Source organism: Pinus tabuliformis, chromosome 4_1, assembly GCF_031772625.1.
Source record: "Pinus tabuliformis cultivar Carrire ecotype Pingquan chromosome 4_1, CPIR1, whole genome shotgun sequence".
Lineage (NCBI taxonomy): Eukaryota > Viridiplantae > Streptophyta > Pinopsida > Pinales > Pinaceae > Pinus > Pinus tabuliformis.
In genome coordinates this window covers 153,734,044-153,753,653 of record NC_142303.1, presented here as the reverse complement: position 1 = coordinate 153,753,653, position 19,610 = coordinate 153,734,044, and the positions used below count along the sequence as shown (strand labels likewise).

The following is a 19,610-nucleotide window of genomic DNA, read 5'->3' as shown; positions in this document are numbered from 1 at the left end:
TGTTCACTTATCATTTCTACTATTTATATTACTAGTACAATAATATAAATTAAATGGTTGGTAAATGTTAATAGGCATCAATTTATTATAAGCATCGAAACACTTCACCATACATCCCAAGTTGATAACATTTTAGAAATCATAAGAATAAATTATAACTTTATTTAAAATTATTATTATTTTAAAAGAGTAATGAGTACATTCCAGTAGGCACAATTGGTAACTTCGTAGAAACGAATGCCACTATTCCACCATTAGTAGAACTATTTCATAAATGTCACATGGGCCAACATGTCTCCAAAGACTTGAACCCACGCCACTTGGGACACAAATCGTGAACCATACCACTTGAGCTAAGTTCCTTCAACAAAATTATTATTACTATTAATGATAAAAATAATTGATATATAAGTTAAACATATATGCATAAACAAACAAAAAAGCATAAGATTCTTAACCATGGAGACTCACTCCCACTTTATTATGGATATTTTTAATGTGATAATGGGCTTTGCTTCGCCAATACCATAGCTTCTCAATACCACATGCTCAAAAAACCATAACTCATTTGATATGACACTTGTTCACATGCTTAATTTCCAGCCATCATCCCCGTTGAGATTGATCACATGCTTCTCAATCTCAATGACTTCTCTTAGCTTCTTATGATGGAACTGATCAACCCTAGGAATGACTTGGGTATCCTCAATGCAGACATGGTGCTTAGACCGCACGTTCAGCGAACGCTGAGGAACGAGAGCGGTTGTGCCTAATGTCTGTTGCATGTTCTTGGATTCTTTGGTTTATGTATTCTTTGGTTTATTTCTTCGATAATTTAATATTTAATAATAATATTAGAACTAATTTTAGTTTTCATTTTCTTTTTATATTAAATATTAATTTAGTTTTATTATTAATAGTTTTAATATTAATTCTAATCGCTTACCACTATGATTTCATCCATCAAATATTATTTATTCTATTTCTCATTAATTATATTACATAATAACATTGAAAATGGAAATAAATAATAAATTAATAATACTACTTCATTTTTTTCAATTTATTTTATTACATTGATAGTGAAAATAAATAATAAATTAATAGTATATCCCATTAACTAATTCCTAATTCTTAACAATCTTTTCCTAACAACTAATTCATACCGGCTAATTCCGAGCAAGGATGCTTCTCTGCTATTTAAACATTTGTGAAGATTTATTTTTTCACCTTTGTCCTCAAGATGAACCACATTAGTTGGTTCGAAACATCGACCAAATCTCAATAATGTGATTAATCTGAAAGACAATCTCATTAATTAAAATTATCATGTCAATCCAAATTGTTGTGAATCGTTGGATATCATTTGAGAAAATGATTCGTTGAAGATCTACCTATTAGAGGTAATTTTGATGTCAATTTTTGGAGCTCTCTTTTTTGGTTTATTTCTTGGTGAATCAAAAAATTGTTATGATAATTCAAGACTTCTACTAGCTTGCAAGATCAATTCATTTGATGGGTGGATGAAGCATGGTAGTGACCCTCCAAGTTAAAAACTGGGTCATAAGACCCCAATAACTTGTATAGCATCCAAAAGAGTGGTTTAGCCCTTAAATCAAGTGTATAATAGCTCAAAAGATTACCAAATGAAAGATTTCTCTAGGATCATCAACATGGTATGTGTTGAGGATATCCATGGATGCGTAAATAGTACATGTATCCCTTAAAGGATGTGAGGAATGCCTTGAGAAACATGAATTTCCTATAGATTGGTGAGATTGCCTTAGAAATGTGAAAATGCACAAACAATTGTAGAATCATCTCCAAGAGTCCATGACTAAAGCATGACAATACACAAAATGGGGTTCCATGCTAGGGCATATGATAAAGTGTGCTTCCAAATAGGTATGGAAACCTAAAAATTTGTGCTACACTTTACATGCAAAGAGAAGAAGTGAATGAGACTAGAGTTTCCTTTAGATAATGTGTCCTAGCATATCCATCCCAAGATGTTTGCATACCTATCCATGTCATAAATCATTAACATGATGGCAAGTTATTCCCATTAATGGATAATCATCCAAAGCCATAATAACAATGCATATCTTGAGTGGGGACTTAAAGGACGGTTCCATGCCTAGCGACAAAGGGGTCTATATAACAACCTAAGCCAAACACATTTATATATGGCATCCAAGAATGGTCCAATACAATACTTGAATACAATAGTAATCACACTTTTGGCTCATTATGAAACAATAGATACAACAATCCACCTGTATGATGAATCACACATGATGAAAAAATATGATGTATATTGAAGTGAATATGAAATATAATACTTTAATTAATGAATGAGTTTTTAGAATATTTTATATACACATTGCTAAATAATTAATATGAATTTGTAATAGATATCAATGTAATCTCTTTTCATTTTCACAAAAAAAATAACATGAATTTTTTGGAAAGTCTAAAAAAGAGGTTAATTAATAAGCAATAGGGTGATTTGGGAGATTTATTTATCTTAAACCATATAAATCCATCCTCTAATATATCTCTAGATTAAATATATATCGAAAAGAAAAAAAAAGAAAAAAAATAAAAAATTAGAGAATTTTTCATGACTAACATATTTCCAACCCATGCATTAAAAATGATGTTAAAAAAGGGGAGGAAAAATGAAAATTTTCATTGTCATGGGATTTTATACCTAATATGAACTTTTTGAAACCTCACGACATCGAAATATCAGTATCAGAAAGAGGCATGACGATCCCCTTCAATGGGAGGTTTCCGACGAGAGTAATTATTGGCATGCAAAGAGATTGTTTGGCGATAGAGATGGCGACCCTTGGAGATAGAGTTAGGCTCTACACTTGGTTCCACACCGATCATGTGTGGCATATCCTAGGTTCACATAATAAGAGCCACCAACCCAAATCTTTTCATATTAACTATGAGGAGATGGGATTTTTGGGTTTTGTTTGTGTCAACGGTTTCATTAACTCATTTCATTTTGTCTTCTCAGGAATGGATCGTCCCTCCCATGGCAGACTGGATGCGGGAAGGAAGTGCACTGACAACAGGAGAAATTTCATTAATGACCTCACTCTCAGGAAGTGCCTTGGGATGGTTGAGACATGGTGTATGCAGTACACTCGACTTCCATCATGGGAATTTCAAAGGATGTGGTTCATTCTTGGTATCAGATTCATCACGGTCGTAGCTATTTATGTAAGTTCCACCATTGCCTCAGGGTGGCAGAAAGGCGATCATTATGTGGTTGATGTCCTTTAGTTGCAACAGTTTCACTCTTGTTGGTGGTCACCAATTGACTATGTTACAGTCACGAGAGGTCTATATACACTGTTAATTTCTCAGGTCCAATTAGTAGGATGGCATTTTTGTTTGTTGAAGAGTTGGGCAGTTCTGCATCCCATAGCCTTCTTTCGTCGGGTCGTAAGTTCTATACTGGGTTGTCTTTGTTTCACATAGGGTGTCAATGTTATTTGAGTTATTTTTACATAACTCAAGGTCAGGTCCCTCCTTTGAATTGGTCATTATACTTCCCTCAGCGACATCACAAACCTTCAACCTGGCAGGAATTTATTTTAATTGCCTAATGTTGGTATGTAGAGTCTAGTACTGAGGTACCTTCTCCATCTAGTTTTGAAAGAGACTACGCCTCCACTTGTTCTTTGTTCATTCGAACGTCTCAAACCTCGATACACTCTAGTCCTCAAGAATTATGGGTTTCTAGGTAGTTGAAACGGATTGTGGTCCTGGTTGGTAAGGGGTGTCAAGTAATTTGTCATTGAAATTAGTTAATCATCCACAAAGTCTTTTGTCAGTGGATGTTTTGTGTTATACTAGGGTCGTCACTCATAACTTGTTAGTTTCTTTTATTCTGGGGTCTCACTACCCTGTGATCAATATTAACTTGGTCATTTACTTAGCTTGAGTGGTTGTATTGTGGTTTATTTGCAGGTCTTCTATGGAAATGCCTCCTCGAAAATGGCTCCCTAATCGCAGGGGTTGTGCTCCAGGGGTATACTCTTCCAGACATTGACGGCTATTTGGTTGGGAATCAATGGAAAGATTTTTCGATTCGACTCCCCTGGAGGTTAGAAAGGAGATTTTGCATTTGGAAGCAAGGGAATTTGGGGATCGCAAATATCATTCTGATTCAAAAATTGGTGGTAGCATCCTCAAATGGGTTCCCAATCCAGGGAAGTTGAAGAAGAGAAGACTACATTTCCTCCACTCTATAACACTACATTGTCAGATGGAAACGCTACTCAGCATGGTAATTTGTGACAAATAGGTTGACAACTATGAGCTCTTTGCAGGACCAGAGAAGATTAAGAGAATACTGAGAGGCATTGGTTATGATTTGGATGATATATTGGTTAGATTATATTGAGTGGAATGCTTCGTGGTCTCAAATTCAAAGATAGAGTCTAGTAACCATCAGGACGACGCTGCAGTCATTAATGTCCCACTTCTAAACATTGCACATGCAAACTCTTCTCCTCACTCACTAGGTACCATTTTGGAATAATGCGTCCACCTTCCATGCTTTCTTGTTCTAGTTGTTGGAAGGCACTCGTTATTTTTGTAACCACTATGTTTTTGTTTTGTTAGTAATGTCAATGGTTCCTGGTGATTTATTTTGTTATGTTAGTTATAGTACATTGTTTACTTCAGTAAATCCAAGGTATTTACATATGTAATCTTTTGGCTATATGTAGTCTCAGTGGTGTTTTGGTTAGTTATGTTTTGGTTATCTTGAAAAGTAATCATGATCCTCCATATGTATTGTGGACATGAATAATTTACCAATATAATCTTTTTTAATATTAATAGAAATTAGCCAACAATTTTTTTTTTGAATGTCAAATATGATAGGATATTAAAGTCCATACATGAGAATTACAATCCCCATATACAATTTAGATTTTTGGGTGAAGACAAAATTGAATCATATAATATTGAAAAAAAGTAATCTCATTAAATATGATGTCTAAAGGGTTTTGGGAGTTCAATGCTACATAATTTCAAATGGTGCAATGTGAGGAAACTTTGAAGAATATCTAAATGTAAATTATGAGTGGTTGATAATGGATCTACATTTATCAAAGGCATTATAGACACTATGTGAGGATTAAGAACAACATAGTCAAAGTGGAACTCCGGCGAGTGACAAAATGGAATCATATCATCCCTTATGGTTGGCACGTTGTGAATAGTAAATTAATTATATTATAACCGTCATAAACAAATTTGATTAGTGGCACTAAAACGTTCTTAGGAGTGGATGGTGTTCAAAATGGGTTGTTACTTCACATCAACTATCCAACTCCAACTTGGATATGATAGCCTAGCCTATGCTATAAATGGTCTTCGTTTTCCACAAACTAACCACCATGTGGTTTGCCCCCACATTCTTAAACTTATCTATAATCACATCATCGTCACATCATTTTACATGTTCCATCATTGTTTATAACATATAATTATTTTTATTGTTTATAACATATTTATGATGACATCCTTTTATAGTTTTATATGTCGTAGTATTGTTTATGATAAATAATTATTTATATAGTTGATACTCTATAATACATAATCTAGAGTAATTTATTTTGATATTTTTTAAGTTAAAAAATAAAAAATTGAAAATTTTCGAAAAGAAATGTTTTAGTAATAAATTTTATATAAGTTAATTAATTTTAATATTTAATATTAATTTTTGTTTTAATTAAGATAATTTTATTTAATTAGAAATATTGCTTTACAATTATGAGTTTACATTTGGGCCTAATTTGTTATTAGGAAAACTAGATTAAACTAGATTAGAAGTTTAGTTTGCTTAATAATTAGAAATATATATATATATATATATATATATATATTTTGAAAACTAAAACTATAACAATTTTATTTGAATGTTATTGTTTCTTCGGTTACATTATGGTAAAACAAAATGAGTATTAAATACTGCATGAAATTTTGAAACATAGACAATATCAAACTTTCCCAAGTACAAGGCTAGAGGAATGGGGTACCCGTTACCTTCTAGAAAGTGTGCTAGTGTTGGAGTTAAGCCAAGATCGTCCTCAATTTTTCCCAGTCTAGTGTCCATCAAATGAACCACGATTTGCAGTTCTTCCAACTAGAGAAACAACTTCTCTCTAGCAATGTTTCTATCCACTAGAGCACATCCCAGTAGCAGCTTTAGGCACCAATAGAGGTCATCCATGTGCATATGATGGTTAAGGCAACTCTAAAGTGTCCAACATCTAGCACCTAGCCTGCCACCTCAACCATGGCATTTGAGTCAGTGACACAATGTCGTTCGTCAATAAGTCCCTCTCGGCTCGCACAATTTCATCCTAAATATTTGACGAATTCTTGGCGTTGAGTCACAGAGGTTTCCACTCGTTGCTGCACTCTGGGACAACTAATGCCCCTATAGTAGGTAGCCCCACAGCAAAACCCTGCATGTTGTCTTGGCATGTTAAGACCCTACAAAAAGACTTGCCACTAAAGAATGCAGAGGAGAAGCATAGTGATGGAGAGGCATGAATCTAAAATCAAGGCCAATAGAGTACGAAAGAGGAGAGGGTGATGGTGTCTCAGAAGTTGGAGGGAATGGAGGAGACGGATGGGAGGCTAGAACCAAGAAGAGTCAAGGGGAGCCAAGTGAGCAAGGGGTAAGGCCAAAGAAGAAGAAATATGAGAGAGAGAAAGACCAACAACCAGGCAGGCTTTCCCTTCTTTGTGAGATCAAAAGGTAAGACAACAGGGAAAAGTAAGGGGTCTTGAAGTCGAGAAGGGAAAATTCATCAACAACCAAGGGAAAAACATGGTTTCGAATAAATAGCAGAGCACCAAGTTGAAGGCTCCATGGAATTGTGCCTTCATACCTCAGGTGCACGAAACAAGAATGAAAACCCTATAAACCACATCTCTGACATGCAGGGGGATTATATTGCATGTCAGAATAATTGTTAGCCTCATGACATGACCAATGTGCTAATTTTTGGCCTACTTAGAAGCCACATTATGCTCCCCGGTACAATAAAATTAATTGCCCAATACGCATGCATAAGACTATGGAGAGTTTCCATTAAGACAAGCACAATTGAAATCACCAACTGATTTAACACGCAAATAAGGTTAATTAATATTGAAATGATGTGAATTGTGTTGTGAGCATGTAAGGATGTCATTTCCACGTCCTCCTTCTTGTGTAGCTAAATAGATGACAATTTTACACCCTTACACTTATTATAAACAACCCCATCATCCAAAGAATATTTAAAAATAATTTTATGTTAAATTATTTTTTTAAATAAAAATATATAATAATTAAAAACAAATAAACTACCTAACCTAGTAGGTATGGTAACATATTATTTTATTGGTTTCCCTACAAAAATTTGGCGCATCATTTATATGGAAAAGACCTACACTCAAATTACTCTGAAAGATCAAATTCCAGTATAAGTGCATGATGAAACCATATTCAAATTTCACCATATTCCAGTATAAGTGCATGATGAAACCATTTTATTTCTTAAATATGAAATGTTCTTGAATTCAAAAGTATGCATCATCGTCAATCCTTTTTTTTTACATGTATTTAGGTATAGTTTATTTCATTATAAGATTAAAACTTAAATTATCAAATTTAAAAGCTTCTGCATCATGTTAGGTTTGGAAAATTTGTGTGGCAAATGATTTTTAGTGAAATAGTTGTTTCTCACTTAAATTAACAAAATGTTGAATAATTGTTATTTTTGAGGAGTAATAAATGAATATAATATTGAAGGTAGTATTCTTATTGATTAATATATTTAAGTTGTAAAGTGAAATTAGATGAAAATGTAATATTAGGTGTTGTGTGTATTGATATATTTTTAATTCATGTGAGTTTATTGTTTTTTTGTTTTATAAGTTTAGTAATAATTAGGTTACATTATGGTTATGTCTAAGAATAACACTTAAATAGAGAAGGGGATTGAACCGAGTTGTTAACATCTAGGAGTGTCTTAATAGCGCATGATCATCGTCTATCCAAGACCCCATGGGCATGTAAACTTACTATATTATCTTGATGTAAGCTTAACATTTTTTTCGTTAAACTTAACTATGCATATAATGTACCATGATACTTATGTTAATGAGTGCACTCACAAGGGAATGATGCTTCCCACTAACATAACGGTTGATTGGTTATTGTGCAAATATATTTGTTGCTAAGCATTTTCCCCTTCTTTTACACCCTAGGTGAATTGTGTTACCCCTTAGCACACGACTACGAGTAAATCACTAGGGATTTGAAAATAGGACCTTTGTACTCATATTTACTTTATGTTTTCATGGGCTTCTCAAGGGAAACTAATAAGTAAAATTCAAGTCATAATGTCATATTTAGAAAATTATAAATGCATAGATATGTCTTTGTTAGAGTCTCCAAATTTTAATCTTTGTAAAGTCAAATTCACACATTTGTTCTCTCATACAACTAGAGTCCCAACATTCTTACAATACTTCAAACCTCGTGAAATTCCCCATTCATGTTTGTATCAACAATAACATATAATTTGAGTGCATTTCTCATATGAATATCTCTCCTTTATTTATTGTTAAATCTATATAAATAAATCACACATTGACTTTTTAATTCAATATTTATTAATGTGCACTTATCATTTCTACTATTTATATCACTAGTACAATAATATAAATCAAATGGTTGGTAAATGTCAATAGACATTAATTTATTATAAGTATCGAAACACTTCACCAAACATCCCAAGTTGCTAAAATTTTAAAAATCACAAAAATTGAATAAATTAGAATTTTTTTTTTTAACAATAATGAGTACATTCCAATTTATTAGAAGCATCGAAACACTTCACCATACATCCCAAGTTGCTAAAATTTTAAAAATCATAAGAATTATATAAATTATAACTTTATTTAATTTTTTTTTAAAACAATAATTAGTACATTCCAGTAGGCACATTCGGTAACTTTATAGAAACGACTGCCACTATTCCACCATTAGTAGAACTATTTCATAAACGTCACATGGGCCAACGTGTCTCCAAAGACTTGAATCCACGCCACTTGGGACACAAATCATGAACCATACCACTTGAGCTAAGTTCCTTCGACAAAATTATTATTATTATTATTATTAATGATAAAAACAATTGATATATAAGTTAAACATATATGCATAAAAAAACATGTCATAACATTCTTAACCATGGAGACTCACTTCCACTTTATTATGGATATTTTTAATTTGTAAATAGGCTTTGTTTGGGCCAATACCATAGCTTCTCAATACCACATGCTCAAAAAACTATAACTCATTTGATATGACACTTGTTCATATGACATTATTATATTATTATTATCCAATTTTAAGGTCACGGCCAAGCCAGACACCAAATTGGTGTATGAGACTCCTTGTTTGTGGGACAAGGGACCACCTTCGCGGAGCAATTTAACTGTTAAGTCTACAAAGGCATACGTACTCTACCCCCTCCGAATTTGAACATGTGACCTCTTAGGAGAAAACACATGCTCTTAACCATTAGTCCACTCAAAAAATGCATAACTACTTTGAAAAAATATAAGAATTTGATTTGTGTATAATATTAAAAATATTTTAAAATATTTGATAGAGGTTAAATTTCTACTATCTCTTTAATAATTATTAGTGATTAAAATATACTTATTAACATAATTATTTAATGTAATTTAAAAAATATATTGATTTCTCTTACTTATATATTATTTTTATTTTTATTTTTAAATATAATAATTTTTTATATTTTATACGTATAATTTTTCAATTTTAATTATATTCTTCACTTATATATACATACACATAATAAATTATATATAAAAAATTAATAGATTTTTCTCCACATTCATAAACAATATCTTAATAAACACGTCTACCTTAAAAGAATTTGAACCGAACATTTTATTATAAAAAAAATTGAATTCCTTTTCGAAACCAGACAAAATGGAATCATATCATCTTTTAATATTGACATCGTCCCTATCACCTAGGACAATGTTGAAATGGATGCCTTTAGGATTAATAAAGTATCCATTAAAGATTATCAATGGTGACACTATGATGTTACATCAAAAATTAAATATTGATTTCAAATCAGTAAACTTCTAGCTACAAAAGTAGGACATAATCATTGATTTAAAAATGGTGAGTCATAAAAGTCTTTGGGGGTGAAGCAATTATTTTTTCTAAGACTATCATGGTGTCTTCTTCAATATAATAGCATGCACTAATATTGTTAAATATAAAATAGAGTGTATTTTTTATTTAAAATAGTGATGACAAAACACTAAATATTAAGTAAATTATATGGTCATCTTTACCTTTTTACTTTTACTTGCTGTTATAAATATTAGATTTCTTTCATGTGGTTGCGTTGAAAAGACGTTATAAAGAGGGTGCAACATGAGAGGACAAAAGGGAGGGGGAGGAAATCATTGGCGCTATCGAAGTCTTTCTTTTTATATTATTCTTTTATTTATCGTGCGGATCATCAACTTTTTTTAATACAATTATTTTGGTTTTTTTCATATTTTTATTTGATGTGGGGTTATTATAAAATTTATTTATTTATGTTTTCATATGAGAATATGAGTTTTTGAGGCAATTTAATTGATTGGCGGTGAAATAAAGTATTATTTATAAAGAAGTTTGAAGTTTAAATCTCTTTAATTTATTTGTGTTTGAAGAGATATATAAAAATTATAATGATAGTGATTGGAATTATATATATATATATATAAATGCTTAAAAATTATAATAATAGTGATTAGAAGTTACTTTGTATTACAATAATTTATCTTATATACAGTTCAAACATGCGCTGCAAGGGGTTTAATTTCTTCACCTGCGATTTGTTTAGAAGTCAACATTATATAAATGTTTTGTATAGTTATTTAATTTTTTGAGCGAGGAGTCCAATTTCTTCATGTGCAATTTTTTAGAAGTCAACATTATTTAAATGTTTTGTATAGTTATTTAATTTTTAAATTTTTAAATTTTTAAATTTTTTATTTTGACCGACATGAACAAAATTTCAACTCTTATGACAAATAGACAAAGTTACACATTACGCTGAGCTATAAAATAACCTTTTTAGCTCAATCACATGAAAGCAACCCAATACAATACAAGTTTCTTTAATACTATATATATAAATCATATGTTTCGAGGTTGGAGATCCCAAAACTTTTGATATCTAAGAATCCAATGCATTTAGATAATTATAAACATTTTGTGAAAGACATGTTAAGAACATTTTATGAAGACTTCTCAATCAAAAGGTTTTCTATTTTTAATTTAATATATATTATATGATATATATCTTCCTTGCAAAATACATGTACAACTTTTTGTGAATAAAGAGATAGTGTGCATTGAAGATTAAATACATTATGACACACAATAAAGTGTTGAATAAAAGCAAAGTTTGTTTGTTTGTTTGTTTTTTTTTTTTTTTGTAATGCTTGGTAGGGCCGTCTATTTTCTATTATGTATATGAAGCAAATTTACACCACACAGTTTTACCCGGTGGCCTCAACTTGCCCCGAAGGGAAACCGAGTCTGTTGGCCATCGGTCAACATTATATGCCATCCAAAAACATAACTTCTTCAGTCTTTCTAGCTAGGTATGTTTCATTCTCATGATAACAAACTTCATAACTATAACATCTAACATAGGCAACAGGAAATTTAAATGCTATCCACATAAACAAAAACTAAGCATAGGTAGACTAATCTTGCTTGTCGTTCTGCTCCTCAGTGTCAAAGGCTACTAGGGTAGGATCTTCTGCAGTTGCTTCTAGCATTCCAAAGATCTCCCCAATGCATGGGATGCGTCTGTCAATGCAGTCCATCCTAACATCCTGTTTATGCAGCTGGAATAGGATCTTCTCCATATCTCTCTTGTAGTTGGGAGGGCCCTGCATGGTAACTGCCATCCCCATAGAAATTTGCTCAAGTGCTTTGCCTAGCAGACTTTTCATCAGAAAATATAGGTATAGGGTGTGCTTGAACTGTGTAATTCGCCCTCTTGTGGTTCCTAGGTCAAGCACCATTGTTCTCTAGACCTCAATTTCATCATCCGGTTCCAGCTCATTCTTCACCTGGTCTTCCCAACCATCTATCAGTTTTCGGATTCCCTCATCCACTTCCTCTTTGTAAGTCTCGGTTGCCTCAGCTATGATGCGCTCAGCGGCCTTGCGACCCTTGTGGCCATCTGTCCTGCTTGGGCATTTGGTTGCCCGGGGTTCCGGGCCTTTGTTGCCCCAGCCACGGCCACGTCGTGCTGGAGCCATGCCCTGCCGACTTATAACCTGTAGACAGTTCGACATCATTAGATTCACTACCTCCTTCATCGCAACACAGTGCAAATGTGATATCCAGACTTCACTACCATGCTTGTCCTGCATCGGGCAGAGGCACCCCTATGCCCACAGGTGGCCAATGGTTATGGAAATTAGGCAAGAGTCCCCGAGCTTATCTCCCTGCCTCGTGCCCTTACCCTGGTTCTGGTATTGGTCACCCTCTTGCGGCCATATCCTGGCTCGTAGACCCATCTGTAGCCAGGTGCTGCTAGTGCTCCCATACCCGTAGACCCTTGCCTCTGCCTACCAGTTCCAGTCTGCTTTCAACTCACCTCTCTGCCTCTCATGCCCCCCGGGGTCCCTGGCAATTCCCCTATGGTCTTGCCTTGCCATTTGCTCGGGTTCACTCATCCCATTTCCCACCCTGCTAGCGTCCCAACCCAAAGGCTGGTCACTCCAGATCGGCCTTGTATCGAGGCTCCTCGCAATGCCCACCATGCCATAGCCCCAGCTCTGCTTAAGAGCAGAGTCAAAACAACGCAGAGCCAAGCGAAATTTCCCCCTTGTCTACCCTGGTTTCTCCCTGGCTGAGCTAAGCCTCTCTAGGGTGGCCTCGCACCTCTCCCTCCTTCCCAGCAACTCTCCCTCCGACTCATGGGATTTCCCTTGGAACCCAACCAGAGCATACGAATTAAACAGTGCCAGGGCCAGACTACATACCGGATGGTCGACGCTTGCCCTTGGCCTTCGTTGCTTCTCCTCCCTTCCGCTTTGCTGCTCCTTCCTTCCCCGCTATACCTTCCGCCTTCCCTGCACGTCCAAGACACCTTCCCCCTTCGCCACCTTCCCTTATGTCGCCCTCCGCCACCTTGCCAGCCCACCTCCCATGCAATCAAGGCAGAGGACACCGCACTCCCTGCCTTGAGCATGTGGGTGCCGCTGCATTAAATTTCACTATCCAGCCCATGTCCACTCAGGCCTGACACCTCTGACGCCACACTTATCCCGACCAGGGGAAAAGCAAACTTTCTTTTAAAAAACATTCTCAGGCAAAAAATTTTGTGAATAAAGAAATTTTTAGAGTACAATGGAGATTTATCATATTACAACTAACTAACCATAAATTACGTGAAATGGTAACGACCAGTGAATTAGATGAAACCGCAATTTAGTAATGGTTGGATTTTAAAAGAAAAATGTTTTAATGTAATATATTATATTATATAATTAAATATGCTTAAGTTTATATATATTAACTAGATTTATTTATAGTGGTTATAAAAAATGATTGGAATTTTTTTAATTAGAATTAATTTTTACAATTTGATATGATGAATTTTGATGTAATGTTTTCAAGCTTATGATACAAGGAACCAAAATATGTATATTCATCATATGGAGTATAGAGTATTTTTCACATGGAAAGATATCTATATATATATATATATATATATATATATATTAATGAAATTAATAGACTTGTTTTTCGTTATTGAAGAGGTTAGGGTTTAAGTTGGAGGAACTACCACAGCCTAACATGGTGACCCACCAAGTTTCGTGTTTGCATAGGGCCCTATAGTAGTCAGCAAACGTTTTCCAATGTGGGGGCATCGATCATTCAACATAGCCATCATGGCTCTGGTTAATAATATATATTAATTATTAAGTATGGTAAGTGTGAGATCCTTCATAATTTCGAAAAAAAAAAAAAATAAAAATATCCACATGTAAGGATTAGAGCAAGTTACAAATAACTAAAGAAAAACCTATATATTCTTACATGGTCTTTCCAATATACAAAGCCACTATGGAAAAAAACGTGTCCCTTTGACAAAAGCTCTAGAGAGAAAAAGAAGGTTGCATGCCACTTAGATGTACGAGCAAAGAAAGCCACTTCACTAGGAAATAGAGAAAAAAAAAATAGCATGTCATTTTGTTATATTCCCTTATTCATTAAAGCATGAAAGCACACATAGAACTTGCATTAACCCTTGAATGAATCCTTACCAAGCATACCAATCACCTTTAAGGATATGGGACTCACAAGGACAACTTCCCATCCATGCCAACGCTTACCTCAATATTGCCTCTTGATTACGTCAATATTGCCTCTTGATTGCAATTTCATGGTTAATTGTTAGCACTATGGGACAAAGGCTCAATAGTTTGGAGCCTTCAACATTTGTGCATTTGGTATTAGGGTGACTTTTGATCTCCCAATAAAACCCATCTCATACCTTGGGTTGTCTATCTAAAACTAGGAATTTGTTTGTTTACTTCGACAAACAATCATGTGCGAGAAATTATTAATACTTATGGTCTTGTTTCTATGCCTTGGGCTCTATATTGTAGTCTTGGTTGCAATATCTTAGATCTAGTTCACTAAAAAAGGCTCTTTAGTCTTTGGTTAACTCACATCTAAAATCATATTTATTCACAAACTCTTTCCTTGTTCTATGTGTTTATTTTATAGAACTCTATCCACTAAACTAATTTTGGAGAATAATTGATCCAAAAGACTTAACATATGCTTCAATGTCCAATAAAATCATATTTATTCACGAGCTTTTTCCTTACTCTATGTGTTTATTTTATAGAACTCTATCCACTAAGCTAATTTTGGAGAATAATTGATCCAAAAGACTTAACATATGCTTCAATGTCCAATAAAATCATATTTATTCACAAGCTTCTTCCTTGCTCTATGTGTTTTTTATAGAACTCTATCCACTAAACTAATTTTGGAAAATAATTGATCCAAAAGACTTAACATATGCTTCAATGCCCAATAAAATTATAAGGTGATTTTTATTTTTTCTATTAAATTTTTTTAGTTTTTTTAAATTTAATCCAATTAAAAAGAAATTGCAATATAATTAAAAAAAAAAAAACAAAAACAAAAACAAAAAAACCAAAAAAATAACTTTTAGGAAAAAATAAAAAATATATTTCATATAATTAAAAATTTCGCCCTAAAAAATCATTAAAAAAAATTTAGGTTTTTCAACGTGGACACATTATAAATTTATAAATGCAACTAGAGAGAGAGAAAATATCTATCAACTCAACTAAATGCAACTAGAGTTCAAAGAAAAAGAGATAAGTACACTAAGGGTTTGTAAAACCTACCCCCACGAAAAAGGCAAACAATGTTTGTTGCCAAAATGTTTTTAAAAATGATTATATGTTAATCGAGATGCAACCCATTTTTGATTAAAGATATTAATCTAGATACAACTCACTTTTAACATAATATTTTTCTTATATTTAAAAGGACAAAATTACCTTAAAAAACACTTGTTGCATATATAGTTGTGTAATATAACGTGTCTACCATATGAAATTCCGCAATATACCGTGTATGCCACATCAGTCGATACAAATGTAGAAAATTAATTACAAAAATCACATAAATAACCCAAGTTAAGATACGTGGAAGTGCCAACTCAGCTTGCCTTGTGCTGACATCATTACATATTAATAATTTTTAGAAATTATAGAAATAATTGTACAGGGTGTAGAAATGCTCCACACTTTACACACTACAGAGTCATTTCCAAAAAAACAGTGGAAACGTTCTACACTGTACAGTTTTTTGTAAAAACAATTAATCAACAGTTATTTCTAAAAACAATTAATCAACCATATGATTTCAAACTGTGAAAACTTACTTTCAATCTTTTTTCATGGGAAATTCCATACATAATGTAACAATATATCTGTATACTCATATTCAACTGTAAATACCCCTGAGAATCGGAAAAATGGATCAATATTCCAGAACAATGGAAAGCCTGAGTTGGTGAGAGGAAATTTTTACTACAAATTCAAAGGGAAATGAAGATAATACAGAGGGTAAAAAAAAAGGAAAAGGAATTGTTTACTAAAATTCAAAGAGAAATTAACATAATACAGAGGGTAAAAAAAGCAGGAAAAATAAGTTCTCAAAATTGCTGGGAAGTACACTGAGGGTAAAAAAATTTTTTTACTAAAAATTCAAGGAGAAATTAACATAATACAGAGGGTAAAAAAAGCAGGAAAAATAAGTTTTCAAAATTGCTGGGAAGTACACTGAGCCATTTGAATAATTAACACGATATTATTGCTTCAACTCATGGATTGAATCCCGAACTATAACATGCATGACTGTTACATCCTTCAGTGGCCACAGATCCGGCATTATTTACACTTGCCATTGCAGCTGAGAAAAAGGAAAAAAAAAAGAAGAAGGAAAATACCAGATGGCAGCCATGGCTGAATAAGAAGAAAAGAAAAGATCCTCTTTCAATGCCGCTATTCCGCGGAAAATCGAAGCTGAGAATCGATCCTGGGCCAGTTATGTTAAACTCCCACGTGCCTACTACTGCTGCTTAACCAGATCCCAAAAGACTGCCATGGCGCTCTTATTTAGTCACATCAAGCACTACCTTTACCCTAACCCTCTATGTAGCAACCACAGCGGCAGCCTGCAGCTCACCCTGAATCACCAAAGACTTATAAATCTCAACCAGCATCTTCTCGTCATACTCTTTTAGCGGCCGCTGTCCAAAGGCATTGGTACCGCCAAGACCGTACTGAGGGCCGAACCCGCCACCCATTAAATCGCTGGAGAAAACCCTGGAACTCGCCAGATTCAGCATCATTTTCACATAAGCATCTCTAAGCTTGACCAAATAAACCATGGGGTTCATCCACCTCTTTATCTTTATCTTGCGGACCAGTTTAAATTTCCAGATCCTCCTGCGCTTCCGGCTCCCTCCGAGCTTTACTATTCGCAGGCGGCGACGCTGTTTGGAGCCATCCAGCCTCACATATTTCCCCCTTCTCTGCAACAGAACCTTCAAGCTCTCATAAACACCCATGGCCCCTCCTCTTCCTGCAAGAAAACTTCACAGAAAATATTTTCTATCTCTGCAAGCACCTCAAAAATCAAAATAACCTCATCAGCATCTGCTTCTTTACCTGACAACCAACCGGGTTACCCTGCGAGCATCCCGGGGTCAACCATCAATAAAGACTCTGAAAATGAAAATTCATCGACTAAATAAATAAAATCCGCACAACAGACTGTAAAAATTAAATAAAATATACCTTACGCAGACGAGATCTTATGTGCTCTAACCGCATTCCACTACTTGCCATGTGATCCCCATCGACAAATAAACCAGAGGCGACCTGTCGTGGAGGCGAACGGAAGAAACGCAGTTCCGTCTGAAGTGCCGAGGACACGGTGAGGCCTGTGTGGAGGAGTGTGAGTAGATTGAAATTATAAAAGAAATGATGTGAATATGAAGATGAAGATGAAGATAAAGAGGATCATTAATGGACTCCACTTAAATCGAATGGTTATCTGTCTGTGTCTCTGTCTGGTCGTGGGGTTCACAGATTGTACAGCGGAGAGTAATGATGTGTCACTGGCTACTGCCCAACGCTCCCCTTATTGTCAAATTTTTTAGTACGGGCACCTGCCCTCTAATAGCATTGAATATGCCAACATATTTTTTAATTTCTACTTGCAGGATTTTAGCGTTTTGCTGCAGGTTGCATGTTGGTGTCACAGCACTGTACGTCTCTTTGGTTCATGGATTTTACCAATATTTTCGGTTCATGGTTTTTACTGATATTTTTTGGTGATGGTTTTCCAAACGACTCTGTATTTTAACGCAACGAAAATTCCGGCTGAATTTACTCTGTTGCTTGGGCAACGCATATATATTATACAGCCTCTCTTTAAATGCGAGTTCCCAGTTCACAGTTTGACCTAATGTACGTTATGAGCAGCGGACGCTTACCATACTTTTGGTGTAACCGTGAACAGTGAATATAGTGAATATTATCTGGGTCGTTGTCTATCCACGCTACAAATTTGTTTAGATGGTAAATTTTTTTTTTCGAATTTGATAAAATAAATTTTAAAAAATTAGAATGTTGAAGTGTTTAAAGCATTTTTTTTTATAGGTAAAGAATTTTTCCGGCATCTAAAATATTAACTAATTTTCATTATTTTCCAAATTAATTTGTGGGTTTTTTAACTACCTTATAATATATATCCTTGGTATAATATATAAGTTTTGTCGTTTTGTTTTTTGGTAAATTTTTTATTTTATATATATATATACATATAGGTATAGTCTAACTTATAAACAAGATGGTATTTTTCAGAGCAATTTTTTGGTTTAATTTCAAATATTTTTAAAATTTTGATTTAAGTTTTATAATCTGTAGAATTCTAGTACCTCAAGGGTTTCTCGGGATGTTGAATCCATTTATGCATTCAAAAATATATTTTAAATAACAAAAAATTACAATTTTGCTTGAGATTCTATAGTAGGCCTTGAAAAGGGCATTTCCTCTATAAGTTAGACTATAATATATATATGAAAGGTATTGGTAAGTCTAGTATTTATTAGTGTTTGAGCTGGGTTTGCTTGAGATTCTATAATAAGCGCTGAAAAGGTCATTTCTTCTATAAGTTATATTATAATATATATATGGAAGGTATTGGTAAGTCTAGTATTTATTATGTGTTTGACCTGGGTTGCTTCCAACCTCCTATATATATTATATATGAAAGGTATTGGTAAGTCTAGTGTTTATTATATGTTTGACATGGGTTGATTTCAACCTCTAGTATTATAACCCTTATGTAGGGATTAACTCAGACCTATATATATTATATATGAAAGATATTGGTAAGTCTAATGTTTATTATATGTTTGACATGGGTTGATTCCAACCTCTAGCATTATAACCCTTATGTAGGGATTGAATCTGGCCACCAAATTGTTTGGCATTGAGTGATTTTCCTGTCAAATACAGTGAAAAAAAATTGTCATATTGTCAAGATGCTTCCTTCAAACTATGAAAACAGATCAGGGAAGTGTGAAAACCATCAAATTGGACTTTTGTTTTCAAATTTCAACCCTGTCCCTAGGTGAACTGGGTCACCCCAGCACATGGCGAGGACAAAGCAATAGAGGATTTGAACATTGATCCTTTGTGTTCACATTTAATTTACATTTTTATGAGCTTGCCAAATAAACTCCCCCAAAGGCTGGTTGAGTTTTTCAAACTACTTTGAACTCATTTTTATGCTAATGTATATTATTTTCAAATAAAATCCCAATTTAATTAATTAATTATTATTTTTTAATTTTTTAATGTAATTTTAAGATGATATTTATATTCTCCAT

General features: G+C 33.8%; 1 protein-coding gene across 2 annotated transcripts; it reads right to left on the bottom strand.

Annotated features, from left to right (window-relative positions):
• Positions 1 to 16,496: 16,496 nt before the first annotated feature.
• LOC149174661 (uncharacterized) lies at positions 16,497 to 17,921 on the bottom strand. Of its 2 annotated transcripts, none has more exons than XM_089419376.1 (2): positions 17,509 to 17,921; positions 16,497 to 17,400 (listed from the first exon to the last, which is right to left on the bottom strand). In XM_089419376.1, the coding sequence occupies exon 2, from the start codon at positions 17,277 to 17,279 to the stop codon at positions 16,860 to 16,862; it is 420 nt and encodes a 139-aa protein (XP_089275502.1). In that variant the 5' UTR covers positions 17,280 to 17,400; positions 17,509 to 17,921; the 3' UTR covers positions 16,497 to 16,859. The 2 variants fall into 2 exon arrangements, with proteins under 2 accessions (XP_089275502.1, XP_089275503.1); XM_089419377.1 differs by having other exon boundaries at positions 16,497 to 17,328; positions 17,509 to 17,913.
• Between the last annotated feature and the right edge of the window lie 1,689 nt (positions 17,922 to 19,610).

Coding starts and splice junctions, on each gene's coding strand:
- LOC149174661 (XM_089419376.1), bottom strand. CDS start 17,279: ATGGGTGTTTATGAGAGCTTGAAGGTTCTGTTGCAGAGAAGGGGGAAA.